This window comes from Cydia strobilella, chromosome 3 (genome assembly GCF_947568885.1).
Source record: "Cydia strobilella chromosome 3, ilCydStro3.1, whole genome shotgun sequence".
NCBI lineage: Eukaryota > Metazoa > Arthropoda > Insecta > Lepidoptera > Tortricidae > Cydia > Cydia strobilella.
Window position 1 is genome coordinate 8,648,370 of NC_086043.1, and position 17,688 is coordinate 8,666,057.

The 17,688-nt window shown below is 38.5% G+C and overlaps 2 protein-coding genes and 1 long non-coding RNA gene across 3 annotated transcripts in view; 2 read left to right on the forward strand and 1 right to left on the reverse strand.

Annotated features, from left to right (window-relative positions):
* LOC134755760 (uncharacterized) overlaps positions 1-9,209 on the forward strand; it is a 36,296-nt gene extending 27,087 nt beyond the window's left edge. The window contains exons 8-11 of the mRNA XM_063692338.1: positions 163-326; positions 4,409-4,612; positions 5,542-5,709; positions 8,676-9,209. Of these exons, the coding sequence (XP_063548408.1) occupies positions 163-326; positions 4,409-4,612; positions 5,542-5,709; positions 8,676-9,118 (979 nt within the window). The 3' untranslated portion in view covers positions 9,119-9,209. The remainder of the gene's footprint in view (positions 1-162; positions 327-4,408; positions 4,613-5,541; positions 5,710-8,675) is intronic.
* Positions 1-17,688, reverse strand: part of LOC134755813 (uncharacterized) — a 359,324-nt gene that overhangs the window by 22,428 nt on the left and 319,208 nt on the right. The window lies entirely within an intron of this gene.
* Positions 9,850-12,794, forward strand: LOC134755807 (uncharacterized). The gene is made up of 2 exons (XM_063692415.1): positions 9,850-11,175; positions 11,260-12,794. The coding sequence occupies exons 1-2, from the start codon at positions 10,400-10,402 to the stop codon at positions 12,680-12,682; spliced, it is 2,199 nt and encodes a 732-aa protein (XP_063548485.1). The 5' UTR covers positions 9,850-10,399; the 3' UTR covers positions 12,683-12,794.

Consider the following 17,688-nt stretch of genomic DNA (forward strand, 5'->3'; position numbering starts at 1 on the left):
CAGCCGTCCATCTTAGCCCCGCAGGATTCCACCAGTGTGCGGCTGCGGCCCTGTGTGGCGTGGCGTACTGAATATTGTTTGTGCCGCACACTGGTGGAATCCCGCGCCTTTAGACGGATTCTTACTAAAGTAAGTATATTAAGTCAATTGGTTTGTTTCCAGGCCCGCATTCTACCTGTATGCCGTGCTAAAGGTATTGTCCGGGGCGCTGATGCTGAGCATCGACCTGGAATTCAAGCAGCCCGCGCAGAACCTGCTCGACGATGTCATATCCGTGTTCCGGAATATTGAGATCGTAGCGCTCTTCATAGCTTGCTTTATCATGGGTAAGGAATTTGTTTCTATCGACCTGTGAAGCAACTTGCACAGCATTTCTTCAAAGATCATATTGAACATCCTCGATGTTGTCAACTTCAAGTTAATGAGAACATTGTTACTCAATGATAACTTTGTTTTCCGCTTACTGCTCCTACACTAGCTAAGTACTTTTGATTAGAAATTATTTTATTAAGGTAGGGCACTAAAGGCCTATTAACACATTGCTTATTATTATATTATTTTTTCACCTCAGCAGCTCGAACAAGCCTACTTTCGTCACTCCCTGGAGTGAGGAAAGTGCGACTTTCCTCACTCCAGGGAGTGAAACAATGTAGCTTTTTAATTTAGTGCGCCGGTCCGGTCCGGTCCGGTCCGGTCCGGTCCGGTCTCGTATCGTATCGTATCGTATCTTATCGTATCTTATCGTATCGTACATATTATAATACTTTTTTTTTCTGTTTATTCTGTGTAATTCGAAATACATTTTAACCTTTAATATGTTCTCACTACTGAGGTGAAAAATTATGTTTTCCCCTCACTAGCTCGGAAAGCCGTCTATTATCCTTTAAAACAAGCGGGGAAAAACGCATTTTATCCACTAGTGGGGAAAGTAATTTGACCTTGGATGGAGCGTGTTTAAGTAGCTTGACAGATAACAAAACGTAAAACGCTCATGATAATGGTTCGTTCGATATTAATTATCATTAAATAAATGGTTTGAGAATCTAATAAAAAATACCAAATTTAGCTTTATTTAATAATTTTAAGTCATAAACCTTAAAATTCCATAAGAAACGTTAGATTTTTTGTAATGATGTTAAATATAATTCTGAACGCACAAGTTGAGTCGATGCAATTTCAAAACGCATCGTTGACATTTCATACGTCAGAACAGAAATGTCAACATTGTCAACAAAATTTTTACTGTTCTTCTCACCGACTCACGTAAAAATCAGAATTTCTAGTGTTTTCTGTTATAATATCGTAAAAAAATTAGTGATTCCAGTGATGAAGATGATCTAACGCCTGTGGATGTTGCACTTTCCTCGCTATAGTGAGGGGAAAAGTTTTGTGTTACACACGGGTGCAAATGTATTTTACTTCTCGTGTGTTGAAACACTTGCTACGCTCAGGATTCTATTTTAGAACCACTCGCTTCGCTCGTGGTTCAACTATAGAATCCTTTCGCTTGCTCGTGTTTCAATTCCACACTCGCGGGTAAAATACAACTTTGCACCCTTGTATAACAAATAACTATTGCAACACGAGAGCAAAATTATATTACATCTCGTGTTTTTGTGTCCCTCGCTACGCTCAAGATTCTACCTTAGAATCACTCGCTTCGCTCGTGATTCAATTATAGAATCTTTCGCTTTCTCGGGACTCAAAATAAACACTCACAAGAAAAACCAACTTTCCTCTCTTGTGGCACAAATAACTATTGTATATGACTGTTTGTTGCCTAAATAAATAGATAAAAAATACCAGTATCTGTGTCTGTACGTTTTGCTTTTTTGATACGAGTATTTATGGATTTATAAGAACTAATAGCTAGGTAACTTCAAAAAGCGCTAAAAACAGCCAAATAAATGCGCCGTAAACAGACGCCTAGCATACAAAATTGGCAACAACGTGGCAACAACAAACGCAAAAATCAAAACGGTCAGACACAGATAATTTCTTTTTCCCCTCACTAGCTCGGAAAGCCGTCTTTTATCCTTTAAAACAAGCGGGGAAAAACGCATTTTATCCACTAGTGGGGAAAGTAATTTGACCTTGAATGGAGCATGTTTAAGTAGCTTGACAGATAACAAAACGTAAAACGCTCATAATAATGGTTCGTTCGATATTAATTATCATTAAATAAATGGTTTGAGAATCTAATAAAAAATACCAAATTTAGCTTTATTTAATAATTTTAAGTCATAAACCATAAAATTCCATAAGAAACGTTAGATTTTTTATAATGATGTTAACGCACAAGTTGAGTCGATGCAATTTCAAAACGCATCGTTCATACGTCAGAACAGAAATGTCAACATTGTCAACAAAATTTTTACTTAAAAACACTTCTCACCGACTCACGTAAAAATCAGAATTTCCAGTGTTTTCTGTTATAATATCGTACAAAAATAAGTGATTCCAGTGATGAAGATGATCTAACGCCTGTGGATGTTGCACTTTCCTCGCTATAGTGAGGGGAAAAGTTTTGTGTTACACACGGGTGCAAATGTATTATACTTCTTGTGTGTTGAAACACTCTCTACGCTCAGGATTCTATTTTAGAACCACTCGCTTCGCTCGTGGTTCAACTATAGAATCCTTTCGCTTGCTCCTGTTTCAATTCCACACTCGCGGGTAAAATACAACTTTGCACCCTTGTATAACAAATAACTATTTCATTTCTCACGCTCTGAAAGAGGGTCATTGTTGTTCTTAAAGGTGCGCAGAAAATGATACGTGTCTGCACTAGAGCATTTTACGTTCGAAGTACGATTTTTTTACTTTTTTTACGATAAGCAATTGAAATTTGAATTTAAATAAATACCCTCAAGAAATACTATAAAAATGTATACTTAGTCATGTTTAAAAAACACATTCATTTTACTTTTCTCGTATTCGAAATGAAAAGTAGAGTGTTTAACTCGGGTGAAAGGCATCATTTCAGCCTCGGACTATTGGCTCTCTCACTGCGTTCGAGCGCCAAAATACCTCGGCAGAAATGAGTGCCTTTCATCCCTTGGTTAACAATCTACTATTCCCCTCACTAGCTCGGAAAGCCGTCTTTTATCCTTTAAAACAAGCGGGGAAAAACGCATTTTATTCACTATTGGGGAAAGTAATTTGACCTTGGATGGAGCGTGTTTAAGTAGCTTGACAGATAACAAAACGTAAAACGCTCATAATAATGGTTCGTTCGATATTAATTATCATTAAATAAATGGTTTGAGAATCTAATAAAAAATACCAGATTTAGCTTTATATGATTTTAAGTCATAAACCTTAAAATTCCATAATAAACGTTTGTTTTTTAATAATTATGTGAAATATAATTCTGAACGCACAAGTTAAGTCGATGCAATTTCAAAACGCATCATTGACATTTCATACGTCAGAAATGTCAACATTGTCAACAAAAATTTTACTTAAAGCTTCTCACGTAAAAGTACAGAATTTCCAGAGTTCTTTGTTATAATATCGTAAAAAAATGAGTGATTCCAGTTGATGAAGATGATCTAACGCCTGTGGATGTTGCACTTTTCTCGCTATAGTGAGGGGAAAAGTTTTGTGTTACACACGGGTGCAAATGTATTTTACTTCTCGTGTGTTATAACACTCGGTACGCTCAGGATTCTATTTTAGAACCACTCGCTTCGCTCGTGGTTCAACTATAGAATCCTTTCGCTTGCTCGTGTTTCAATTCCACACTCGCGGGTAAAATACAACTTTGCACCCTTGTATAACAAATAACTATTATTGTTCCGTTGGTTGATTTTTGATTGGTGATTGGTTAAGTTTTGGAGGAGGAAAATGTCGAGAACGCAACCTCGATTTCTGAGATCTCTACGCAGGATTTTTCGCGTAAGCTGCAGCTTAGGCGAAATTATCGCACCAATTTTAGGAGCCATCCCCGTCAGCGCGACGGAGATATTTACATACAATTCTCAAATCTAAGAAGGGGCACAGACTCAGATAATATATCCTCTTTCCGAAAATTTTCAGTTAAATGCCTACAATCCGAAAAAAAGTTTCACTTGCATCGTGGTTTCATAAAACCACATATATAATAGTACATTTCGATGCTATTGCGGAAAGTATGTCATTACATCACGAGTACCGAAATACGACGTTTTTTAATACAGTTGCGAAAAAATAAGAAAAGCAACAAGTAAGGAATGGAATTCGAAACTTTAGGTGGTTATACATGATGTTTAAGTTTTAAAGATAAGTACCTATGTTTAATACTTACCACACGTGAATATGTTGTTGACGCTGATGATGATATGTATTACAATTATAGTGGTGAGAATTTTTACAGACATTGTGTGTATTGAAAAATATATTGGTACCTATTTATTTAAATTTGCAGGCACCGCATGGGGTTACATCGAGAGCTTCCTCTTCTGGCTCCTCCAGGACTTGGGCGCATCGCGCTCGCTCATGGGCATCACCATCACCGTGGGGGGCGTGGCCGGCCTGCCGCTTCTAGTGCTGTCTGGGCCCATCATTCACCGCCTCGGACACGCAAATGTGCTGTTTATTGGATTCGTCTTCTACGCTATCAGGTTGCTCGGTTAGTTCGGCTTTTTTGCAATGACATTTCTGTAGCTTGTGTAAGTAAACCTATTGAAAAGTAGTAGTAGAAATTTTATTATGGCCAGTCAAAGATTAAAAATGTAAAAAAACACAACAACATGGCGTTTTAAAAGTATGAATATAATGTTTCCGTCCCTAAATTATATGAAAATGATATATAACTTGCGCTAGTTGCTAAAAGCAGGAAGAAATATAGCATAGATTGGACCTGGGGAGCCGACACTTCCCTCCCCCCCACCCATTTTTTGGGGGATAGGCAGGGTACGATCTCGTGAATACCGGGCTAAATCAGCTTTTATTCACCTGAGAAACAATCGTGCCAACATCACAATATTAATATGGATATGACTATTATATACCTTTTTCTTAACTTTTTATTTATTATCATCATAATTTTTGCCCAATATTTACAAAAGCTTCCAAAAAGGTTTTTACTTTTTTGTTCCGATAAGTTACATTATTTTTGTGTGTAGAAAAAAGAATAAATTATACCAGTCATATCCATATTAATATTGAGATCGCTACTTCAAATCCGCTCTCTATAACATGACATGACATTACGAGATACGAGCTTTTTATAGTAACTGCGAACAAGCGTTGACAGTTAATTTGAACGCCCGTATATGGCCCGTATCTCGTAACTTGTGTGTTACTTTATATTGCGGGCCGAATTATTTTGTATGGTTAAAATTTTCATTGTTTTTCTAAGCAAAATTTATCTTAATATACTTGTTAGGTCCTAATACGCTAACCACCGTTTAAATATTCGCCTGTATTGGATTTACACACTGTATAATATAAGGTATAATACAAGTATACAAACAAAATATGCAATTAAATGACGTTGTATTATTCCATACCTGACCATACGGTGATGATTCCTAATTGGTTTCCTAATATTTTCAGGATACTCGCTGATCTACAACCCGTGGCTGTGCCTAGTGTTTGAGGCGCTGGAGTCCGTGACGTCATCGCTGTCGTTCACCGCGGCCGTGACGTACGCCGCGCGGCTGTCGTCCACCACCACCGACACCTCCGTGCAGGGGCTGCTAGGTGGCATCTATTATGGCGTCGGTGCGTCTGCACTTACTATCTATCCATTACAGGGAGCTCGCTTGTCTACAACCAATGCCCGGTGTTCGAAGCGCTGGAGACCGTGACGTCATCGCTGTCGTTCACCGCGGGTCGCTCGGCTGTCGTCCACCACCAGCACCAACACCTCTGTGTAGGGCTGCTGGGCGGCAGGCACTACGGCGTCGGTGCGTCTGCACTTACTATCTAGCCATAACAGGGAGCTCGCGTTTCTACAACCTACGCCCGGTGCCTGTGTTCGAAGGCTGGAGTCGATGACGTTGTCGTTCACTATGGCCGTGACCGATAGGTACCTTTAAGTGGGACTGCTGGGCCTCTATGGCGTTTGTGCATCTACAACTTACTCGTACTGTAGCAAATTATACGACACACTCAGTGTCTGGTTATGCCTGGAAAATAATCGAACACTATAAAGTAAAATATATGTGCAAATATAATATACTTATGAGTAATATAATTATGTATTTATAACTGGTCTATCACTTATCTCAAGAAGTTGGTAAAGTATTTTCCAGTCGAAAGTAGCTGAGGAGTTTTGGGACTAAAACTATTAGCTTATATATTAGATGTTTACTTAATGTACATAATACAAACCAGCTTCGTGTAGAACCAGTCCGTAGCTGACCATAATAACTCAGTTAAACGGTAGACCTATATATAGTATAATTTATCGGAATTGGTTTAGAATTTAAAATCCCTAAAGAAAGTGAAATTAAAAGTCCCTAAAGAAAGTAAAATTACTAATCAATAGTACATATATTTTACACGGGTCGTGTATTTTATTACCCGTATATTTTTATGTATCTTTGATTTTTTTGCCTTGTATTCGTCTGACTGTCGTTTTCGCCACATAACTAAAGGGGCCCACTGACTATCAGTTTGCCGGCGATATCGGCCTGTCAGTTGTTCGGAACTGTCAAATTTTTGTTCTAACTGACAGGCCGATATCGTCCGGCGGACTGTTAGTCAGTGGCCCCCTTAAGTTTACATAGTCTTCCATGTTGATCAACATGGCCATGAAAAGGCTATGGTGATATTATATTTCACATACATCGTTGCATTAAGCATGGAGTATCATTCCCACAGTGTTAACGATTTTATAGTTACTATCAGTTCTTTAAAATATGCCACAAAAACTGTTTCTGATAAACTGTTGGCATTTTTCTTAGTTTTTCAAATAATAAAATTGCCATAAGTATAGTTCGCCTTTGACTTGGCGGCAGCAAGTTATTTAAAGCCAATTCTGCTTACGTTGCCAATTCCAACTCCTACGATTACAATTAATATTAATTAAATTTTTTTGTCGGAACAAACAAAATCAACAATCCAATACAACAGAATTACCTATAAAATAAAACATTTTCAACTTTGCCTCCATAATAATTTAAAAAAAACCTACGCGTGTTTGAGCAGACATTGTTACCGCTAACATTTAGATACAGGGCGCACACGCCATACATCAAAACTCGCTTGCGTTTACATGTGTGAACGGCACGTTTGTACACGCGTCTTTGTGTGCGTAAGCTGCTTAGGGCTGCCACTTAGATGTTTTTGAGTTCACGGAGCGTTGTCGTAATACTCGTAATGTAAATATCTAACTAAGGAATAGAAATATTTTTATTCCGTAATTAAAGAAACCATTTTTAAGTTCGCATAATTTACATTACGCGGTTCTATTCTTCCGATTTATGCCCGTCATATTTATGAGAATACAGCGCAGCGTTCATATTTCCAATCATGGTTTGAGTACATGTTGTATTTGCAGGGCAATGCTCTTAATTGAGAACTAAAGTGTAACATTTAATAAATTTAAGTACCTATTTCCAAGAAGTAACAACATCAAACAAGTAGTGCTATTTAAAGTTTCAAATACAACACACACACTACACAGCCCTCGTGCGGCGCTGACATATGGCGAAGGCGGAGCCGAACATTCTCGAGGCCTGCCGAAGTGATACGATCGGGCCGCGGCCGGCCGTGCACACGCAGGATAACCTTACCGAAACGTAAACAAACGAAATTGTATGGGCAATCTACCGTTCACAAAGCAATAGGTCCATGGTCGGTTTATAATCTTACACTCAGACCTACTTTGAAAGCGGAATTATTATAAATAGGTATTTTCATTATTGTTTTTATTAATTTAAAAGATTATAAATTTAGATATTTTTCTTGATAAAAGTGTACCTAACAAAAATCAAAATATTTACAAAGGAACAGGTTCAACGAACAGGTTGTTGAAATCGGTAGGTAGGTACTAGGTAGGTACCTATTTAAATATTATCACACATTTTACACTTTGTTACATTGACGTACATTTGGGTTTTCGACAAATTGTAGTTTAAATTAATGTGATTGTAAGTAGAAAACGCGTTATTTGATGTATTATCAGTATTATATAGGTACCTACATGTTAGGTACACTACACGTAGGTATAAGTATTATTAAGTACATATAAAAAAACTTCTTTATTTTGCCAATTTAATAGGCACCCATACATCGCACAATACATCGGCATTTTGAACGTTCCGTCATCGCGTGACCGCGTCGCTAACCGAACCGAACTGAGCGGCCGGCGAAAAGCCAGCAATCTGGTGTCGCGGGGCGAGGTAATTCGAGTCGGGGCGGGGCGGTGCGTGGCCGTTCTGTATGATAATACTATTACTTATTCTGTGATTTAGATGAAATATTTTAAATATAGTTGGTCAAACCAAAATGTCAGTAAATAAGAACAAAAAAAGTATACTCACACTTTTATTTTGGGGGCTAGTACTAGTGTATGACAAAGATAGTATGATTCTCTCTATGATAGTCCTTTGACAAACTATAGTTATTTGTGTAGTTAAATTTGTAATTTAAAAATATTGAGTTTTGTTAATAATAATACGATATGAATCGGATCTGAAATGCAAATAATTTATTTTAAATACAGTTTTTTTTCTATACAGGTAAAGGAGCCGGTAGTCTTATCGGTGGTTATCTCATGAAGTTCTTCGGCACTAGGCCGACGTACCAAATATTCGCGTGCGCCACATTTGTTACCGGATGTATTTATTTCTTGTTCAACAAGTTCTACATCGGAAAGAGCGCCATGGGCGACGAGAACGACCTGTGCAAGAAAAAGCCCGCTATTATAGCCGACGTGGAAAACCGCGATACTAACTTAGAAGCGGATAAAGGAAAAGCGACACTAGATGGCTCTGGCAAAACTGATATTATTACAGATGCGAACGTAACGAACGATACGCCTAAAGTGTCCGACGATCAGAAGACTAATTTACCGCCCGACAACACAGATGGCGGTAGCGACTCCGGAGTGGAAAACCCAGCTTATACCGAAACGGAAAGCATATCGTGTAATGCAAAGAAAAATGACAGTAAAATAGGATAATCATGAGATTTTAGGTAGGATTCAATTAATGACCTATAAATTTAGTTTTAAGAGTTTTTATTTTAATTAAATTATTATAATTTAATTATTATTGCGTCTTTTATTCATAATTTGTATATCTTATATACGTTACAATAAGCCTGGAATGACTATCGAATGGATATTAGACTGCCAGTTTTATGAGCTAAGCTAGCAATAAAAACGATTGATTGAATGCACTTTCAATTTAAGTATAGAAATGATTTAGATCTCTTGAAGCGAGATAGTACCTGTACCTGCCTACAATAGGTAATTCAAAATGTACAGTTGGGAATTTTCATATTCTACATGCAAATCTCCATATACTTAACACCTATTATTATTTTATATTGATTTAAAAGAAAAACATGACTTCTAATTAAACCGAAGGGAAATGCAGGGAAAGTTTGTAAATCCATCTTAATATCCGTTAAACATAAATAAATCTTTAATAGATATATTATTTGTAAATAAAAAAAAAACCCATAGACATAATTGCTATACAGTGTGTAAATTCAATACGGGCGAATATTTAAACGGTGGTTAGCATAGGACCTAAGAATTATATTGAGATAAATTTTGCTTAGAAATACAAAGAAAATATTAACCATACAAAATAATTCGGCCCGTAATGTAAAAACACACACAAGTTACGAGCATTTTAAAGTAACTGTCAACGCTTGTACTGCAATTACTGCAAACATAACGAGACATAACATGACATGGCATTACGTATCTAGTAACTTGTGTGTTGCTTTACATTGCGGGTCGAATTATTCTGTATGGTTAATATTTTCATTGTATTTCTAAGCAAAATTTATCTCAATATACTTCTTACGTCCTATGTTAACCACCGTATAAATATTCGCCCGTATTGAATTTACACGCTGTATGTTATTATATATATATATTTTTAATCCTATTGTATTTTTTTAAAGGTAATAGGTATTTAACGTGATGTTAGGCAGGTTCCTATATTTGTGTTTAAGCTTGTGACACTTTCTTCGGCTCGACCTCACTTGTTCGTGACATCAATTGGCTTGCTAATAGTGTAAACCATAACGCTGCCTGTGGTCATCAGGATCGTGTCTTAGGCGCGGTGCTCCACATTCCAGGGTACCGTAAAAAATTATCACAATTTTACTCTCAACTTATCACTACGGTGAATATGGTACCGAGCAATGTCCTCTTCTTAAATCATTTCTTATTTGGCATCCAAACGGACCGGTAGTAAAATTGTGGTAGATGAAGAAATAAAATAAAATGGCTGCTACTGCGGTGTATTTTAGTTTTATAGTGTGCTTATATCATGTAAACTCGTTAAAGTTACCCGGTCCCCTCGTGTACGTAGTGACTCCCTCGCCACGCACGCCGGCCGCGATGAAGATCGATGAGGGAAGATCGGCGCCCTTCTATTACCACAACTGGATGAGGAGGATGGATTCGCCCCAAAACGCTTCGAGTACCACGACGACCACCACGCCCAAAGTGGAAACGCCAGATCTGATATTTGCCGAATTCGAATCTCATAATGGAGACAACTATAGAAAATCATTGAGGAACCTTTTGGAGAACGAAAAAATACAATCCAAGACATCTACGACCGCAAATAAGCCGATATATGTACCCGACGACGTCTCGGAGCCACCGCCTGAAGTAAGCCATGTTGTACCGGACAGTAATATACATGACGAAGACAAATTAAAAGCGAGCACTCCTGACATGACTGATTATTATGCTCTTTATAATAATCTGTACGGCAACAACAACGCTGCCCCAGTATTTATTCCAACACCCACTACGGCGTCCACCACGATCACTACCACAACCACTGCCCCAAAGTTGAACAATGTAGAGGATATCTGGCATGTGATCGATAGTGAAAAGCACAATCAATTTGCTGGACAGTGGGAAGAAGTGCCTGTTGATGCTGAGAATGATAAAACAAATACACATACTATGATTTCCCAGGAGGAACCTCAAAAAGAGGATAAAACTAACAACGAAGACATGATGGATGACAACTTTGCTTTACCTGGGTAAGTTGGAAAAACTTTTGCAAATTTTCCGTAAACTTTAATTAATAAGTATGTTAATACTAATATAGTTTCAATTGTTCACAGATTTGGAACAAATCCTGGAAACGGAGCCGAGAATGAATCTAGGGCAATTCGTACTGAACCTAACATTCGTTTTCCCTACATTAATTTAAAACCCTTCCAAGTAAAAAATTCATTTGCAAACAACAAGAAAACCAATAATGGCATATTTACGAATTTGGATAACTTTCATAAAATAACAAATCCAGTTCGAGGAGAAGCTCAAGAAGTTATGCCGGCACGCCAGCCCATCGATCGTTACAACCCTGCGCAATCGTATGTGCCACCATCTAGATTTGGTAAAATAAATACAAAACAAGATTCTAGCGCCAATTCTCCACCCGTAAAGTCAGTTGCAAACCTGGTGCCTCCTCCTCCTCCTCCACCACCAGCTACTGATGACAATTTCCCTGCCCCCGACAGCTACGAATCATTTCCACCTTTTGCTTCCGTTGATACGAGTCCTGCATCGGCTCCTCCTGCCGCCCCAAGTCCTCCACTACCCCCATCAGTTCCTAAACCTTCAGCTCCAAAGTATCGACCTCCAGTGGACACACCGGCATACGACTCACCGAGTGATGATAGCGATTCTGATGGTCCACTTATGGATTTAGGCTACCGATACAAACCACTTTCACCCCCTGCTGAACCTTTTCTACCGACTTTGCCACCTTTATCAAAACCATTTAAAGGATACTCGTATAATAAACCAGGGATGCCATTAGATGATTCACCTGTAATGGATAAACCGCAGTTCCACGGTTACCATTATAAAAAACCCGAGCCTGAGGCTCCCCCCAGCGACGAACTTCCACCGAGCCCAAGTTACGGCCACCACGGACCAACTTCGTATCAAGGACCTGACTATCCCGAGCTAATCTTTAATAAATATCATGGCAACGATGACAGCAAAGGCGGCGACGACATGAAAGGAGGAGATGACATGAAAGGAAATGACATGGGAATGATGCCTCCGCCTCCAGCGCCCGATATGGACAATTCTGGTCCGCCTTCTGCCGATCATGGATTTCCCCATGACTTCCCTGGGGATTTTAAATATCACCACGACTTTGACGACCATGACTTCTATCATCATCATCATCATCATCCCACAACCACAACAACTACGACGACGACGGAGATGCCTCGTGTTAACAGATACAGTTATTATTACTTGGGTAAAAAGCTGTATTACTTGCCGCTATATTTTAGCGTTTACTTCATATGTTATGTAGGAGCATTAATTATCAAGGCAGTGTTACGGCACAAGATAGTATACCCTAACAGCTTCAGACCAAACGATCAAACAGCCAGTTTCTTTTCAAAGCGTTCTGTAGATTCATGGGATCTGTCAAATGAAAATCTTCACGAGATTACTGGAAGGGTCACGGCCGCCATCGGAAAAGCTGCTGAACAATATATGAACAAAGGAAAAAAACAGGAATAAATATAATCACAAGTGTGTAATATTAATATTGTTAAATTATAAATTTGTTGTGAACTGGACATGTTCAATTGTGAAAAAAAAAGGTAAAATGTTTGAGTATAGTTCATTGTCACAACGTTAATGTTATTATCGATAGTACGATGCAAACAGAGAAATATAAATATAAGGATGCAAACGAACTTAAAAGGAAGAAAAGGAGGGTGTCGTATAAGTTATGTCATTTTATATTGCTCAATAAAATAAGTTACGTTAAATCTTGTAACAATTTATTTTATTTACACCTACGTGACCTACCTTCTTACTCTATCTAGGGCACGGAAGCTCCTCTGCCAAGTCATGCAAAAAGAACCTAACAAAAACACACACGTAATACTTATCCCGAAATCATTCGGTTCGAAATTTTAAAACTTACTAAATAATGTTTAAACTAAAAACAATAAAAGTCGTGACTTAATAGTATTTTGTGCAATAGGTACATAATAAGGGTTCTTTAAATTCAAGGGCAGAAAGTACCAAACGAGACGAAGTCGAGTTTTGTAATTACAGGCCCGAGCATTTTAAGACCTACGAGTAATTGTAAGTAATTATGTACAATATTTTTTTCACCTCACTCGCTCGGAAAAACTTAGATTATAGGGCGAAATCTGCGTGCAAAAGTCTATTTTATTCGCAAGCGTGCAAGTCATTTGAATTTCGAACACGATGAATATGTGTGCTTTTCTCTTGTTTATTTTGTTTGGATTTGAGTGTGTTATGTCTTAAATTTGATATGTTAAATAGAGGGCAAAATTAAATGTTTTTTTTTTCACTTGGATCTCGCATTTTCCTCGCTGTAGTGAGGTGAAAAGTTGTTTGTTCCGCACGGCTGAAAAATTGTTTGGCGTCTCATGTCTTGAAAGCCTCGCTACGCTCAGGAATCTATCTTTGAACCATTCGCTTCGCTCAGCTTTCAATTTCAACACTCACGCCAAATAACCACTTTGCAGCCTTGCATAACAAATAACTATTATAAGCTTACTTAATGATAAATAAAATCGAAATAAGTACCTATACAAGAGTGAATCAATTTGGTTTGTAGGTCTTTGCCTAGATTATAGCAAGCCACTAGTAAGCTATACAACAGTAAAAAAGCATTATTTACCGTTCTCTCAGTCATAGGTATTAGTTTGATGGTTAAAACACAAAAGCAACAATGTCACATATTGATCACTAGTTTTGGATGTACGATAAGAGTAGAGTAGGTAGGTATAGACAAGTATGTGATGTAATTAATAGCCACGGGTTTTAAGGTTTACAATATCCTTAAATTTGGTAGCGGGAAGAGATCACGATCACTTTTTAGCAATAAGACACCCTGTTATGTAAACTCTATTCTGTGTAACTGCAACTTAACTATCGCGGTAACCGAAGACAATATTATGTAACTTATTACTTTATTTAAATTCAGTTGTTGTTATTTGAGGTGTGCGATAAAGAGCTATTGTACCTATTGTAAACTAAGATTTAAATTTAACATAGTATGTTCCCAGTTCTAAATTATTTACAAATATATACTTATAAATAAAACAGAATTAAATAACTAACCTATAAAACTTAAAAACTAAATCTAAAAATAAATATGTCGGCTTAGTGCCGTTGTCAGGGTCTTTGGGTTGCTCAAGATCCGACATGTGGACGTGTAAGACGACTATTTTAGCAGCAGTAAGTAAAACAATGGAACACTTTTAATATGCGGTATATTGATCAAAACAAATTACACATTAATCACTTTCGATAATTAACAACAACAATTTACTAGGAATATTCTAAGTCAATCACTAGAGGCACAACGATCCGTCGGAGGTCCGCAACAGAATGCCGGCGCGGGCGCAGTGGACCGGTTTTTATGCCTTCCCACTGCTTGTTGCCCCACCGCTCCGAAGTTCCGTTAGGTGGCGCCATCTGGTCTGAAGCGCACCTTGGCCTCAATTTAGTCAATAGAACGTCTTATTTCATTTTGCCGACACGGCCTTCCTGACTTTCGCACGTCCTCGGGCGCCTAATCTGTAAACATTTACCATAAATTTCACTTAAATCTTAATCATAATTAAATTTATCATCACTTTGACTACAAATCAATTCATCAGACTTATGTCACTCCAACGGATTTCGTCCTGCACTTGTTACAGCTCTGCGCCTCTATCTGGGGGCCGACACTCGTATAGAGTGAGGCAAGCCAGAAGATTGCAGCCAGTCAACAAATATGCAGCTCACTCTCACACAAAATACTGCAGTCTCACATTCGGCTAGTCCCAGGGACTACCGGAATGTCTTCCATCTCATTATGCACCTCAACATCTACTACCATCGGACTATTCTCATTAGTGTCGCTTTCACTTGCCGACACGGTCTCATCCTCCGCAAAAATATCATCACACATAACCTCTGCCACTTCAGTCAGCCCTGCTCGCCCTTTAGGTACCTCTCGCAAGCTTTCATGGGGGTATTTATAGGTCCTACTTGAGCCATCAATGTTTTGCAGTTCATAGCGGTCATTTTCCAAAACTCTAGTAATTTTAAAAGGCCCTTTAAACTTTCGATCTAGCTTAGTCTGGTTACGTTCGCAACACTTCAAGAACACAAAATCACCTTCACTAAATGGTTTTACCTGAGCTTTGCCCCTGTCAAATCTTTCTTTATCGGAATTAGCTGAAGAAAGAATATTATCAGCCGCGAGTTGCCTGTCTTCCTCCAAAGTATTCCTATTATTATCGTTAGCGTCTACATCGTGTATTATCTTTGCAATACCTAATGGTTGGCTCTTAATACCGAGCATGAGCTCGATGGGCGTAAAACCCGTTACGCGGCATCTTGTTGTATTTAAAACTAACTGAATTTCTTCAAGTTCATCCCTCCAGACACTATCATCATTATTTTCCACTATTGTTAAAAGATTTTTAAGAGTCTGCATAACTCTTTCTACCTGTCCATTTGCTCGACTAGCTCCGGTCGCAATGATGTGTAAATCTATGTGATTTTCGATGCAAAAGGCCCTAAACTCATTACTGACAAAGCAGCGCCCTTGATCTACAATGACTCGTTTTGGGGGTCCAAATAAACTTACGGCATATTCTAAAGTGTGAACTGCATTAGTGGAATCTAAATGTAGTGTGTGACGCAACAAAACGTATTTGGTAAATGCATCAATAGTCACGAAAACGTACTCTTTTCTTTGACTTTTACCGCTAAGTTTACCACTAATATCGATATGCACGGTATGCCAAGGAATAGACACTTTAGGGATTGGATGTAATTGAATTTGTTGCGCTCCAGAAGTTCCTTTACATGTTTTACATATTAGACAAGAGTCAACAAATCTTTTTACCGCCTTAGCCATTCCCTGAAACCAGTAACAGTCATACAGCTTATCCAATGTCTTTTCGTAACCAAGATGTTTGAGTTCTACGTGAATATGACTAATGAGTGACCAAACCAAGGAACGGGGTACCACGGGCAACCACGAACTACGTTTATTGCGCTGGATTTTCCTATACAATACTCCTTTCCTAACATCATAAGACTGTGCTACGTGTTGGGGAAGGTCACCGTTACTCCATTTCGAAACTATGTCAGAAATATCGCTGTCACGTTGCTGCTCTACAGCTAGCCATCCATATTGCAACTCAACATTTTGGACAATTTTGTGTTTTAAGTCAGTATCGGAAGAGGAGGAGGTAGGGAGAGGATTTCTTGACAAGAAATCAGCATGTGACATGTGTCGACCTTCTCTATACTCTATGTCAAAATCATAACATTGTAAGATTGCCCACCACCTGTGGACACGTGGCGTCAGGTCTCGTTTTGAACTAGAGCTTTTCAGTGCATTACAGTCTGTACGTACTGTAAATCGACGCCCATACAAATAATGTCTGAAATTCTCTATAGCCCGAACTACAGCAAGGGTCTCGAGCTCATACGAATGGTAACGCGATTCGGCTTCAGTGGTACGGCGGCTAAAATAGGCCACCACGTGAGGGACTTTATTATGCCGCTGTATCAGGACTGCACCATAGCCAAGAGAGCTAGCATCCGTATGAAGCTCTATATCCTTATTGGGGTCGAAAATAGCCAATACAGGCTCCGAAGTCAAAATCTCTATAACTTTTTTGAAAACATCAGTATGCTGGTCTGTCCAATTGATTGTTCCCTTTTGTTGGACTAGCGGATATAAAGGTGCCATTAGTTGCGAAAATTTCGGTATGAATTGCCTAAAATAGGAAGCCAAACCGATAAATTGTCGAACTTGAGTAGCTGTACGAGGATGAGGGCTGTCTACTAAGGCCTGCACTTTATTCGGGTTAGGTCTGATTTCTCCCGATTGGATGACATAACCGAGGTAAGTAATTCGTGTCTTTAAAAAGCTACATTTTTTCATATTCAAAGAGAAACCAGCCTCAGTAAGAGCATTGAGAACACGATTTAATCTTTCCATCCCTTCAGCAATAGTTTGAGATGGTATTAAGACATCATCCATATAAATTTGTGCAAAATCGCAACCTTTGAGGGCTTTTTGAATACATCTTTGAAAAACGGAAGGCGCATTTCTGAGACCGAATGGCATGGCAACATATTCAAATTGTCCATCAGGGGTAACGAATGATGTTCGTTCTATGGATTCTTGTTCAATAGGGATACAGTGAAAACCAGAGGTCATGTCAAGTGAGGTGAAATAATTTGCACCATGTAACCGATCGATTTGGTCAGCTATTCTAGGAAGTGGGTAATTATCAGCACGAGTATTGGAATTTAGTTCCCTATAGTCGACTACCATACGATCACTACCATCTTTTTTCTTTACTAAAAGAATGGGGCTAGCAAAAGGCGAATTGCTTTCACGTATTATGCCTGCTTCCATTAGTTCAGATATTTTACTCCTAACAACCTGTCTTTCAGCAGCCGAAAGTCTGTATGGCCGTCTTTGTACGGTTTTGTTTTCATCTATCAATTCAATTTTCATAAAGCCAGTG